Source organism: Nerophis ophidion, linkage group LG14 (genome assembly GCF_033978795.1).
Source record: "Nerophis ophidion isolate RoL-2023_Sa linkage group LG14, RoL_Noph_v1.0, whole genome shotgun sequence".
Lineage (NCBI taxonomy): Eukaryota > Metazoa > Chordata > Actinopteri > Syngnathiformes > Syngnathidae > Nerophis > Nerophis ophidion.
The window spans coordinates 14957400-14971890 of NC_084624.1; the positions used below are offsets into that span (position 1 = coordinate 14957400).

Genomic DNA, 14491 nt, shown 5'->3' on the forward strand with positions numbered 1-14491 from the left:
TGGACTTAACTCGGGACTTGCCTGTCTTGACTTGGGACTTGACTCGAGACTCGAGGGCAAAGACTTGAGACTTACTTGTGACTTGCAAAACAACGAATTGGTCCCACCTCTGCTCCTACCTCACGCTGTCGTCCGGAGCTGTCCGTCCTGTATTCCGGGGGAACAAACCCCGACCCGACCACGCCACCAGGTGACACCTGATTCACACCAGGACTCGGGATGCAGTTCGCAGAAAGCCGAGACAAGGCATTTATTGAACAAGTTTTTTTATGAAAGGCAGGATGTGGAAGTATCAAACGTAAGGTCTCAATCAATAAGCATGAATCTCTCCCATCCGGGGTTCTCAATCTTTCTCAATTCACACTCCCTTCAATGTCCCAGGGACTTGCCTATAAACAAATGAAATATAATATCTGTAAACATTCACGAGTAATATCATTAATGGGGAAATAGTGGATGTCTTAGCTTACTGCCTGATGCAGCTGCCTTGACACCGGGTAGAGCCAGACCTGAATGAGGCAGAGTTAATAAAATGTTCTACCTGGGCCCCACCCGGCCGCACAGCTGGTGGCATTTCAGGCTGATTGAGTAGATACAGCGGTACGTACCGCCCCTCGATGACGCGGCCTAGGCTGGGTGGTTGTCCTCCGTGTTCCACTCTGCCTCCCTGCCCTGGCTCCTCCCCTGTGAGGTGCCTACCTGTCAGGCGGTGGGTGAGCTAGACTCCATAGTGCAGGGGTGCCCATTACGTCGATCGCGAGCTACCAGTCGACCGCGGGGGGTGTGTCAGTCGATCTCCAGCCAGGCTTTTAAAAAAAATAGACCTAAAAATTAGTGATCATCAATCTTCACCAAGACGTCACTTAAATGCCATTCACGGTACCGGAGGGTCTTGTGAGATGACGCTGGCTGCTGCAAGATCATTATTATGAAAATATGACCGAGAGGGCTTTTATTGTGAAGATAGGAAATGTGCAGTCGGCCTTTAGAGTTTTGACGGAAGGGACGGCGCGATTGTCTGTTGAAATAAAAAGTGTTTCTCGCCTTCCTCTCTGTCATTTTTTCATAATAATGAACTGGCAGCAGCCAGCGTCATCTCACAAGACCCTCGGGTGCCGTGAATGTCAATCAAGCAAGCTACGGAATTTGCCGCCAATGTTTTTCTTGTAAAGTGTATGGAAGCTGGATGAATTAGATGCCAAAAACCAACCACTTTCATGTGGTATTGTACAGAAAGGACAACTTTTTTTCTCCTCCATTTGAAAATGTGGGCGTTATCATCATTACTGTCTGATTCCAATCAATGCAAGTCATCAGAATCAGGTAATACACCAACTTATATTCTTGTCTTTGTGAAAGAAAGACATCTATATGTGTTACACATGCGTGTATTATCATTAAACACATTTAACTTGTTTACAAAAATGTCTCTTTCATAAATAAATAAATATAAATGATATATGTAAATGAGGTAGATCCCCTCGAGTTGGTCAATTGAAAAGAAGCTCGCCTGCAGAAAAAGTGTGGGCACCCCTGCCATAGTGTGTTCTGCTACGATTGCCTGTGCATTTGATAAACGGTGTAAACCGCCTTATTTAAATGAGGTTTGAGTGTGTATAATAAGGGGCTTTCACTACAGAGACACTCCATCATTTACTGCACAACATGTTATCGTTTTGTTATGTATTCAAACAAGCAGCAATGGGCAATTTCAGGGCGCGTTCCAGGGTTTACTGTAATTGCACGCTTGTGTGTGATAACGCATTTACTTTTCTTTAAAGGGGAACATTATCACAAAAGGGTTAAAAACAATTAAAAAAAACAGTTCCCAGTGGGTTGTTGTATTTTTTGAAGTTTTTTTCAAAATTTTACCGGTCCTGGAATACCCCTAAAAAAAAAGCTTTAAAGTGCCTTTTTTTCGCTCTCTGCGAAGAAGCTATCCATTTTCTTGTGACGTCACACAGTGCTGCCAATGTAAACAAACAATGGCGAATACCACAGCAAGATATAGTGACATTAGCTTGGATTCAGACTCTGATTTCAGCGGCTTAAGCGATTCAACAGATTACGCATGTATTGAAACGGATGGTTGGAGTATGAAAGTATTGAAGAAGAAACTGAAGCTATTGAGCGAATAGCTATTGACGCAATTCATAGCCATAGCATGGCCGAATAGCTGCGTTAGCATCGCCGGTAAAATGTGCGGACCAAACGATCAGGACTTTCGCATCTTGTGACACTGAAGCAACTTAAATCCGTCGATTGGTAAGTGTTTTTTTCGCATTAAATGTGGGTGGAAGGAAACGTAATGTAGTTGCAAATGCATCTGTAGGTTATCCATACATCTATGTGCCATGTCTGCTTTAGCACCGCCGGTAAATAGCATGTTAGTATCAATTAGCGTAGCATGTTACCATTGATTAGCTGGCAGTCACGCCGCGACCAAATATGTCTGATTAACACATAAGTCAACAACATCAACAAAACTCACCTTTGTGATTTTGTTGACTTTATAGTTGCAAATGCATCTTCAGGTTATCCATACATCTCTGTGCCATGTCTGTCATCGCCGGTAAAATGTGCAGACACTCCGGCACATTCAATGGGGGTCTGGCGGCAGACTCTTTCGCATCTTCGGGCCAGTGGTGCAACTTGAATCCCTCCCTGTTAGTGTTGTTACACCCTCCGACAACACACCGACGAGGCATGATGTCTCCAAGGTTCCAAAGAGGAGTCGAAAAAACGGAAAATAACAGAGCTGAGACCCGGTGTTTGCTATGTGCTGAAAATGAAAATGGCGGCTGTATTACCTCGGTGACGTCACGTTCTGACATCATCGCCAAAAGAGCCATAAACAGAAAGGCGTTTAATTCGCCAAAATTCACCCATTTACAATTCGGAAATCGGTTTGCACAATCAAGGTATATATTGACGCTTACATAGGTCTGGTGATAATGTTCCCCTTTAAAATTTGGGGATCTACTGTAAACACCCAAAAATCAACTGGTTTCAATGTTTTGGTGACCCCTGGTATGAAATATCATATGGCAATTCAAGAGTCTAAGTAAAATCATGAACAGAGTGAGGAAAACCATGTCAACAAACAAACATTTATTATCACCCTTTCAACTTATGTTTTTGGATAAAAGTCAAGACACTAACTTGTCATTCTTTCTCTTTTTGTCATTCAATCTTTAGTGCCACATCTTTCAGCAGTCTGGCCACAGGATTTCGTCGTACATCCTCCGTGGACCAGCGACCGGACCATACAAACACCATTAATGGTCCATCAGAAACTGAAACTGAGCCTCTCACTGAGTGTCCGATTCACCCCTCGGGTGCAACAGGCTGCCCATTCCATCCCTCTGTCGGAGTGCAGGGATCCTCTGACTGTCCCCTTCACCAAGATGCTGAAGAGACCAAAGTGGATTGCCCCCTCCATCCTTTGGAAACTAACAACACCTCAGACTGTCCTTTACATTCTTTGGCCGATACCCCAGACTGTCCTTTGCATTGTTTGAATAATGGTCCAGACTGTCCTATTCATCCTGTGGCTGATGCCCCAAGCTGTCCTTTGCATTCTGTGGCTGATGCTCCAGACTGTCCTATGCATTCTGTGGCCGATGCCCCGAGCTGTCCTTTGCATTCTGTGGACGATGCCCCGGGCTGTCCTTTGCATTCTGGGGCCGATGCCCCTGGTTGTCCTTTGCATTCTTTGGCTGATGCCCCAGGTTGTCCTTTGCATTCTGTGGCCGATGCCCCAGGCTGTCCTTTACATTCTGTGGCCGATGCTCCAGCCGGTCCTATGCACTGCGCAGGAGCTCAGAGTGGTCTCAGCAATCATGGCTGCTCAATGCATGGGAAAGAGAAAAAAACGAAAACCGTCGCTAACTGCCCACTTCACACATCAGGGGTTCAGATCAGCATCAGCGCCCCAGAGCCAGAACCCCAAGAGGAGATGACAGAAACAGGTAACCATCAGTCAAGGGAGCCTGCAGGCAGCGACGTGGGCAGCATGACCGCCTCAAAAGAATCTCTTGCTCGATACCATGGAGGCGATGGTGGAGGAGTGATCTCCTCGAACAACACACTCTCTCATGTGCCTCGCACTTCAATATTTAAGCGCCCCGGTAGGAAGCGTCGCCACGGAGATGAGACGTTCGACCATGAGATTTCTGCCTTCTTCCCTGCCAACTTGGATTTCCTTGCCCTGCAGGAAGTTTTTGACCATGGTTCGACAACTCGGCTTCGGCAACAGTTGCATCGATACTTCCCCTATGTGCTGAGTGATGTCGGGCGGTACGGCTGGAAAGGTTGCGGTTCCAGTTTCAAATTCCTGAACAGTGGCCTGATGCTGGCAAGTCGATACCCAATCCTGGATGCACGCTATGAGTGCTACCCAAACGGAAGAGGAGAGGATGCACTAGCAGCCAAAGGAGCACTTTTTGCCAAGGTTAGACCATTTTCTATTTTTACCTTTGATGGACTGACTGTATTCTGTGTGTGCTACCTTATCTTGATTTTGTAGATCAGAACACTTCACTTCTTTCTGTTTTGTCTTTGTATAATTGAGAATCTGTAAACATTACTGCTAGTGGTCATTTTAAATGTATCCTTCCAAATTTCCAGCAGTGCACTGGACCGATCAAACAAACAACCAAGTATTTAGGTTGTTGTCACAGCATGTATGCAGCATATGGTGGCATTGTTTTGAACTAACAAAAAACACCCATAACTAAGGCAGGCAAGACTTTAAGTAGAAACTCAAAAATGTTACCGGGCCATTCCAATGCCGTTTGCTCTAAATTTGATAGTACACATATTCAACTACTCAAAATGTGAATTGGTCCTTGTTAGACAACTTTATTTAATTTTTGTTCAGTTGAGTAACAAGACTGAAGGTAGCAGGGATGACTTTTTGTACAGGAAATAAAGTGTTTAGGTCAGACCTATGCAAATTGAAGCCCAGGAGCCGCATGTGGCTCGTTTAGCTTTTCAAACTGGCCCGCCGGACATTCCCAAATAATTTTTTTACATATTTAGAATCAAAACTGTAGCTGCCATTATGATGTGCAGTGATGTTTTCAAATGACCGTAGGTCTTGAACTATACAAAGTATTTCGATGGTTGGAATCTGCGCTTTTGCATGATATTTTTGTGGTTTGTAGAGGGGAGATGACGGCAGACACCAGAGGGGGTGTTATTATAAAATGTATTTTATATATATATATATATATATATATATATATATATATATATATATATATATATATAATAAAACATTACTAACTAATAAACTAAGTAACTAGAGTGTGACAAAATCCAAGAGTGTATATAGCGTACTATGTGTGTTGTCAGCTGAAGTGTGTGGTACCAAGTGTGTTGAACGAGATATAAGGAAGTCCAGGGGAGAGAAAAGTCTAAAGGTCCGAGTCCAAAGCCAGGGAAGTCAAGGATCGAGGGAGGCAGTCAGAGTCCAGAGGTAGATTCGGGGAAAAATGAGGCGCACAGCTCACTTTCCAGGCGACGGAATGAGAACTGCGGGGGTGACACAAGAAAACACACTGAGAACACGGAGGGGTAAAACACAGAGAGAGCAGGATTGCATCAAGCAGGATGATCGCTTACTGTACGCCAACTGAAGACTATACTCCGGCGTCGCATGGCAGGTTGTGCGAGGCAGGTGCGCTGATTGCAGAGCACCTGCAGCCGTGAGGAGGTGCGCAAAAATAATTACCCAGGCCTGGTTTAGAAAGTTATTTTTCGATTTCTATGAATATAACAGGCATTCAAAGTCTTTATAATTCCTCCACACAGCTAACACAAACACACTTATAAATGCTTTCTATGTTCTTAATGTCATGCTCAGCAAAGGTTGGATCCCAGAAGGGGGGGGGACTATTTTCCAGTTGAAAAAGTGGTTAATATTCCAAGGGAAATATATCCAAGGGAAAGAACAACATACAACTGCACTGGGTGGAGGAACCAGTGCCAAGGGAAAACACACACGAGGAAAACAGGAATGTGGCACTTGAAAAAACGCCATACACTTGAAAACCTATGTACCCGGGTACTCAAATCTCAATGTACTCAATAGTACAAAATGGTACGACGAGTCCTTATGATTTCTGCTGATATCAAATTAGTTTGATATTGGAATCAGCCTACACCCAAGACTCCAAAATTAGTACCATATCATAAGTCAAAAAAATTGTTTAGGGACACTAGTTATTTTTCAGTGCTGGAGATTGCGTCAATTATTTATTCATTATTTTGTAATATTTAAAAAAAAATGAAATCATATCACTTTGCTTCATTTAAAATTCATTATACTGTGCATCTAATTCTGCATTTTTACATCATATTTCCCAGGGACGCAAATTTAGTAGAATGGCCATTGTTTACTTATTAAAAAGTGAAAATTACCAGAAACAAACACACTAAAAATCCAGAAAGGGCACAGGGGACGTAAAAAAAAACAACAACAATATTACTTGATGTACTACAACCGGGATCTGCCCACAACAAAAACAAGGTGACTAAATAAATGCGGACTAATCATAAAAACAGCTGAGCAGACATTATACATGTTTTATAAGGCAGTAATTAATATTTCACAAAAGGGACTTGGGAGCTGGTTCATCAGATGCACGCACACACACGCACACACACACACACACTGATATCCTTAGAATCAGCAGCATTTATTGTGGGTTTACAGTACACCGAATCACAACCAAAGTCCGTCCATCCATTTCCTTCCGCTTATCCGATGTCAGGTCGCGGGGGCAGCAGCCTAAGCAGGGAAGCCCAGACTTCCTCTACCCGGCCACTCCGTCCAGCTCTTCCCGGGGGATCCTGAGGCGTTCCCAGGCCAGCCGGGAGACATAGTCTTCCCAAAGTGTCCTGGGTCTTCCCCGTGGCCTCCTACCGGTCGGACGTGCCCTAAACACCTCCCTAGGGAGGCGTTCGGGTGGCATCCTGACCAGATGCTCCTCTCGATGTGGAGGAGCAGCAGCTATACTTTGAGCTCCCGCCGGATGACAGAGCTTCTCACCCTACCTCTAAGGGAGAGCCCCGCCCCCCGGTGGAGGAAACTCATTTCGGCCTCTTGTACCCGTGATCTTGTCCCTTCGGTCATGACCCAAAGCTCATGACCATAGGTGAGGACGGGAACGTAGATCGACCGGTAAATTGAGAGCTTTGCCTTCCGGCTCAGCTCCTTCTTCACCACAACGGATCGATACAACGTCCGCATTACTGAAGACGCCGCACCGATCCGCCTGTCGATCTCACGATCCACTCTTCCCTCACTCGTGAACAAGACTCCTAGGTACTTGAACTCCTCGACTTGGGGCAAGATCTCCTCCTCAACCCGTAGATGGCATTCCACCCTTTTACGGGCAACCAAAGTAATTTAAGAATATGTTTTGTTTACTTTCAAAACAAGGTTGCTGCATCATTATATAATCTAACAAATCGTATGGATTTTATAACCATGACAGCATGTTATTTCTGTCTTGAGGAGGAGCAATCGCATTCATTTACGCCCTGGGTCACCAACGTCGTGCCCGCAGGCACCAGGTAGCCTGTAAGGACCAGATGAGTCGCCCGCTGGCCTGTTCTAAAAATAGCTCAAATAGCAGCACTTACCAGTGAGCTGCTTCTATTTTTTTCATTTTATTTATTTACTACCAAGCTGGTCTCGCTCTGCTCGACATTTTTAATTCTAAGAGAGACAAAACTCAAATAAAATTTGAAAATCCAAGAAAATATTTTAAAGACTTGGTCTTCACTTGTTTAAATAAATTCATTTATTTTTTTACTTTGCTTCTTATAACTTTAAGAAAGACAATTTAGAGAAAAAAATACAACCTTAGAAAGGATTTTAGGATTTTTAAACACATATACCTTTTTACCTTTTAAATTCCTTCCTCTTCTTTCCTGACAATTTAAATCAATGTTCAAGTATTATTTTTTTTATTGTAAAGAATAATAAACACATTTTAATTTGATTCATTTTAGCTTCTGTTTTTTCGATGAACAATATTTTTGAAACATTTATTCAAACTTATTGTGATTAAAATTCCCAAAAAATATTCTGGCAAATCTAAAACATCTGTAGAATCAAATTTAAATCTTATTTCAAAGTCTTTTAAATTTCTTTAAAAATGTTCTTATGGAAAATATAGAAGAAATAATGATTTGTCTTTGTCATAATATAGCTTGGTCCAATTTGTTATATATTCCAACAAAGTGCAGATTGGATTTTAACCTATTTAAAACATGTCATAAAAATTCTAAAATTAATCTTAATCAGGAAAAATTACTAATGTTGTTCCATAAATTCTTTTTTTAATTTTTTCAAATACATTCGAATTAACTAGTTTTTCTCTTCATTTTTTTCGGTTGAATTTTGAATTTTAAAGTGTCGAAATTGAAGATAAACTATGTTTCAAAATTTACTTTTAATTTTTTGTGTGTTTTCTCCTCTTTTAAATCGTTCAATTAAGTGTTTTTTTCATCATTTATTCCCTACAAAAAACCTTCCGTAAAAGGAAAAAAATGTACGACAGAATGACAGACAGACATTTCCATGTATATATATATATATATACATATATATATATAGAGAGAGAGAGAGAGAGAGAGAGAGAGAGAGAGAGAGAGAGAGAGTTTTTTATTAAAGCTAAATTGAGCAAATTGGCTATTTCTGGCAATTCATTTAAGTGTGTATCAAACTGGTAGCCCTTCACATTAATCAGTACCCAAAAAGTAGCTCTTGGTTTCAAAAAGGTTGGTGACCCCTCATTTAGACCCACGTCTAATTTTGACGTCTTTTTTATTTCCAAATAGTGCATGGGCATGTGTGTGAGTAATTATGAGGTGATGTGTTATTAGATGCACTACAATTGGACAATTCTGAATCTATAGACAAATGTGGATTATTTAAAAATGTGTTAAACATGGAAAAGTACATACTCCGTTTCTATATGAGTTGGGAAATTGTGTTAGATGTAAATATAAACGGAATACAATGATTTGCATATCCTTTTTAAACCAATATTCAGTTGATTGTGCTACAAAGCCAACATATTTGATGTTTGAAACATTTTTTTTTTGTGCAAATAATCATTAACTTTAGAATTTGATGCCAGCAACACGTGACAAAGAAGTTAGGAAAGGTGGCAATAGATACTGATAAAGTTAAGGAATGCTCAGACAGCACTGTATAAAAACAACAACATCAATCTCTAAAGGATATCACCACATGGGCTCAGGAACACTTCAGAAAACCACTGTCACTAAATACAGTTCATCGCTACATCTGTAAGTGCAAGTTAAAGCTCTACTTTGCAAAGCGAAAGCCATTTATCAACAACATCCAGAAACACCGCCGGCTTCTCTGGGCCCGAGATCATCTAAGAAGGACTGATGCAAAGTGGAAAAGTGTTCTGTGGTCTGACGAGTCCACATTTCAAATTGTTTTTGGAAATATTCGACGTGGTGTCATCCAGACCAAAGGGGAAGCGAACCATCCAGAATGTTATCGACGCAAAGTTCAAAAGCCAGCATCTGTGATGGTATGGGGGTGCATTAGTGCCCAAGGCATGGGTAACTTAAACATCTGTGAAGGCACCATTAATGCTGAAAGGTACATACAGGTTTTGGAACAACATATGCTGCCGGCCGGCTAAGCGCCGTCTTTTCATGGATGCCCCTGCTTATTTCAGCAAGACAATGCCAAGCCACATTCACCATGTGTCACAACAGCGTGGCTTTGTAAAAAAAAAAGAGTGCGGGTACTTTCCTGGCCCGCCTGCAGTCCAGACATGTTTGACACATTATGAAATGTAAAATACGACAGCGGAGACCCCGGACTGTTGAACGACTGAAGCTCTACATAAAACAAGAATGGGAAAGAATTCTACTTTTTAAAGCTTCAACAATTAGTTTCCTCAGTTCCCAAACATTTATTGAGTGTTGTTAAAAGAAAAGGTGATGTAACACAGTGGTGAACATGCCCATTCCCAACTACTTTGGCACGTGTTGCAGCCATAAAATTCTAAGTTAGTTATTATTTGCAAAAAAATTAAATAAAATGTATGAGTTTGAACATCAAATATGTTGTCTTTGTAGTGCATTCAACTGAATATGGGTTGAAAAGGATTTGCAAATCAATGTATTCCGTTTATATTTACATCTAACACAATTTCCCAACTCATATGGAAACGGGGTTTGTAAGTTAGAACTTTACGCTAATTCATATTAGGAATGCTCCATGACAAGAAGATAGAGAAAAAGAAGAAGCTTATCGACTACGGCAATGGCATAGACTAGGGGTGTCAAACTCAAATACACAGTATTTAAAACTGAACAAAGCCGCGGGCCAAGGTTGAACAAATTAACCTTTCAATAGAGTTTTGCATTGAATATTGAACAAGCAAGGCTTATATAACTTTAGTGACATGCGAAATCGACTTTCAAGTAATAATAATAACAATAAAAAAATGTCAATGGCATATCAAAAAAAATGTAACGCCTCTTTTCTGTTTGCAGCCTTTTGAGGTAAATATCGAAATAAACGTTTTCCACAGGTTAATAGTACATTTGAAAATAAAAAAACAATAATGAATGATTAAAACATTCAAGCCTTGAAGTAGCAAGAGAAAGTGCATGAATAAAACGTTTTTATAACTTAATTGTGCAAAATCAACTTTTATGATCTGTGGTCTGGATTTTTTTTCTTTATTATTTATTAGTTTTTGGACTCTTTTAGTTCCTGTTTGCGCTCCCTTGTTTGTTTGGTTACCATGCCGACTTATTAGTTTCACCCGCCTCTGGTGTTCGGGACACGCACCTGCTCTATTCAAGAGACCCTTATTTAAGCCTGTCTTTGCCAGTCAGTCGGGCTGGCGTCATCGCACGTTTTAACGCGATACCATAGGTCATGTTGTTTGCTTCATGCCGTGTCCAAGTAAGTTTTGTTTCTTCCACGCCATAGTTTATGCTGTTTGTTTCATGCCACAAGTTTTGTGTTTGTTCCAAGTCATAGTTTATGTTTGCTTACCTCATGCCCAGCCAAGATTTCTTGAGTTAGATGAATAAATATTTTCGTACAAGCAAGCCTTGTCCGGAATAGTCTGTTTGCATCCCGGGAGAACAAACTTCGCAATAGTCATGACACAACCTTCAAAAAAAAAAAAGAAAAACAAATATGGTATATTAAATATAATTTAAATAAAAAATGTAATGCCTCTTTTCTATTTGCAGCCTTCTGAAGTAAATATCAACATTAACTTTTTTCACAGACTAATAAATTTGAAATAAAAATAACAATGAGGTGGGTGGGTTGGGGGGGCGGTGGGTGTATATTGTAAGGTCCCGGAGAGTTAGTGCTGCAAGGGGTTTTGGGTATTTGTTCTGTCATGTTTATGTTGTGTTACGGTGCGGATGTTCTCCCGAAATGTGTTTGTCATTCTTGTTTGGTGTGGCGCATATTTGTAACAGTGTTAAAGTTGTTTATACGGCCACCCTCAGTGTGACCTGTATGGCTGTTGAACAAGTATGCATTGCATTCACTTATGTGTGTGTACATGCCGCATATGTTATGTGATTGGGCCGGCACACTGTTTTTATGTAGGAAAAGCGGAGTTGATATTGCCTCAAGGTCCAAATTAAATCACACGGCGGACCAAATTAGGCCCGCGGGCCAGAGTTTGACACCCATGGCTTAGTAGACTGCAATGGTGGACCTGCGCCAATTTTTGTCATTCTTGTTTGATGCGGGTTCACAGTGTGGCGCATATTTGTAACAGTGTTAAAGTTGTTTAAACGGCCACCCTCAGTGTGACCTGTATGGCTGTTGACCAAGTATGCATTGCATTCACGTGTGTCATTGCATTCACGTGTGTGTGAAAAGCCATAGATATTATGTGACTGGGTCTGTTGGCGCTCTGTACTTGTGGAGTTTAAAAAATAAATAAATTTTACTTTTTGAAACCGATACCGATAATTTCCGATATTACATTTTAAAGTATCTATCGACCCTACTCATCTGTGTTCCTTTCTGGGGAGTTTTAGCACTGCAGGCTTAGTGTGGCCCCTAAATAAGATTTTGTTGGGGCCCAATTTTGGTGTTCAATAATTTGTATTTATTATCCATCCATCCATTTTCTATCATTATCATTATTATTGGACCCCAACCTAAAACTAACGTCAACACACTCACATACATGCAATCAGTCTGTTTACATACACACAAATGTCATTATTGACATTAATTGGCTGAAACGAGCTTTCTAAAACACATACAGATCTTAAAAATATTTTTTCATGTAGCTTGTAATCTCGCCAAGAATTTTTTGGGGAAAAAATATAACTTTATAAGGTTTTGAACGTTTTAAAGATGGGATTAACACCCATCATTCATCATTGTGTTTAATGCTCTAGACATCTGTCAGTCTTTCTAATGTGATTAACGTTAATTAAGTACAGCAGTTGGCCTACTTAATGGCTCCCTAAAATGTATTTTTTTAAGGTGTTTTTGCTTTTTGGTTTGTTTTACAACATCATTATTCACTTAAATATAAATATGTTAAGTTTTTCTTTACTTCAGTGTACAGTCAAGATTAACTGATTCAATTAGGATTATCACCAGTGAATGATAATAACAATCACAACAATATATTTGATAATATTAATAATTATTATTATTAATATTACAAAACCAGTGAAGTTTACGTTGTGTAAATTGTAAATAAAAACAGAATACAATGAACTTTGCATCTATTATGGTTTTCCTCTTTGGTCCGGAGGACACGACGTCCACAGTTTCCAAAAACAATTTGAAATGTGGACTCGGCAGACCACAGAACACTTTTCCACTTTGCATCAGTCCATCTTAGATGAGCTGGGGCCCAGCAAAGCCAGAGGCGTTTCTGGGTGTTGTTGATAAATGGCTTTGGCTTTTCATAGTACAGTTTGAACTTACTCTTACAGATGTAGCGACGAACTGTAGTTGCTGACAGTGGTTTTCTGAAGTGTTCCTGAGCCCATGTGGTGATATCCTTTACACACTGATGTCGCTTTTTGATGCAGTACCGCCTGAGGGATCGAATGTCACGGGCATTCAATGTTACATGCAGTGATTTCTCCAGATTCTCTGAACCTTTTGATGATATTACAGACCTTAGAAGGTGAAATCCTAAATTCCTTGCAATAGCTCGATGAGAAATGCTGTTCTTAAACTGTTGGACAATTTGCTCACGCATTTGTTGACAAAGTGGTAACCCTCACCCCATCCTTGTTATATATCAACCAAGCTGTTTCTATACCACCTCGGTATAGCTCTACCAACTGAGCTATACCGCCTGGTAGAGCGGCCGTGCCAGCAACTTGAGGGTTGCAGGTTCAATCCCTGCTTCCGCCATCCTAGTCACTGCCGTTATGTCCTTGGGCAAGAAACTTTACCCACCTGCTCCCAGTGCCACCCACACTGGTTTAAAAATGTAACTTATATATTGGGTTTCACTACGTAAATCACTTTGAGTCACTAGAGAAAAGAGCTATATAAATATAATTCACTTCACTTGTTTGTGAATGACTGAGCATTTCATGGAAGCGGCTTTTATACCCAATCATGGCACCCACCTGTTCCCAATTAGCTTGTTCACCTGCAGGATGCTCCAAATAAGTGTTTGATGAGCATTCCTCAACTTTCTCAGTCTTTTTTTTTTTTTGCCGTGTCAACTTTTTTTAAACATGTTGCAGTCATCAAATTCCAAACAAGATCCTATTTCTTAAAAATAAGAATGTTAAATATCTTGTCTTTGCAGTCTATTGACTGCAAACTAAAAACTAGTGGCGCCTCCATTTCCAACTTTCCCCAATGTTCCTCGAATGCACCACAACCATAAACCTTTCAGATGCAGAAGTGAAAGTTAAACATAACTTGTTCCAATGCTGCCACAAATTGATTTATTCAATTTTGACCTTCCTTCTATCACCTCATCCTGTTCCCCAAATGTTGGTTCTGTGTGTGAATGCATAAATGTGAGATTAGATTTTCTGCTGACCCGTCTCCGCTCGGGATGGTCTCTTGCTGGCCCCAACGTGGACTGGAGTCCAGTGGGGTCGCCAGACAGATTTCACTGGGGCACGTGCCCCAGTGTTGATCTGCAGTGCCCCAGTAAAAAAATCACCGATTAAAAAAAAAACGCTTCAGAGTTTTAAGTCTACATAACATAGACAACAGCGCACATACTACTTAGTATGGTAATTGATTGCTACTGTATTCGCTCCACGTAACAATGAGCACATGGCTAATTAATATGGTAATTTATTCACGCGTGGAGACTTCCGTAGAGAGAGAGAGAGAGAGAGAGAGAGAGAGAGAGAGAGAGAGAGAGAGAGAGAGAAAGGGGATGCAAATCACTGCTGAGGTAGGTAACGTTAGCCAACAACAATTTGTTAATTATATTATTTTGAT

At 40.8% G+C, this 14491-nt stretch overlaps 1 protein-coding gene across 2 annotated transcripts in view; it reads left to right on the top strand.

Annotated features, from left to right (window-relative positions):
* smpd3 (sphingomyelin phosphodiesterase 3) overlaps window positions 1-14491 on the top strand; it is a 143414-nt gene that overhangs the window by 79032 nt on the left and 49891 nt on the right. For both annotated transcript variants that reach the window (XM_061919921.1, XM_061919920.1), the window contains exon 4: window positions 3199-4453. In XM_061919921.1, the coding sequence (XP_061775905.1) occupies window positions 3199-4453 (1255 nt within the window). The remainder of the gene's footprint in view (window positions 1-3198; window positions 4454-14491) is intronic.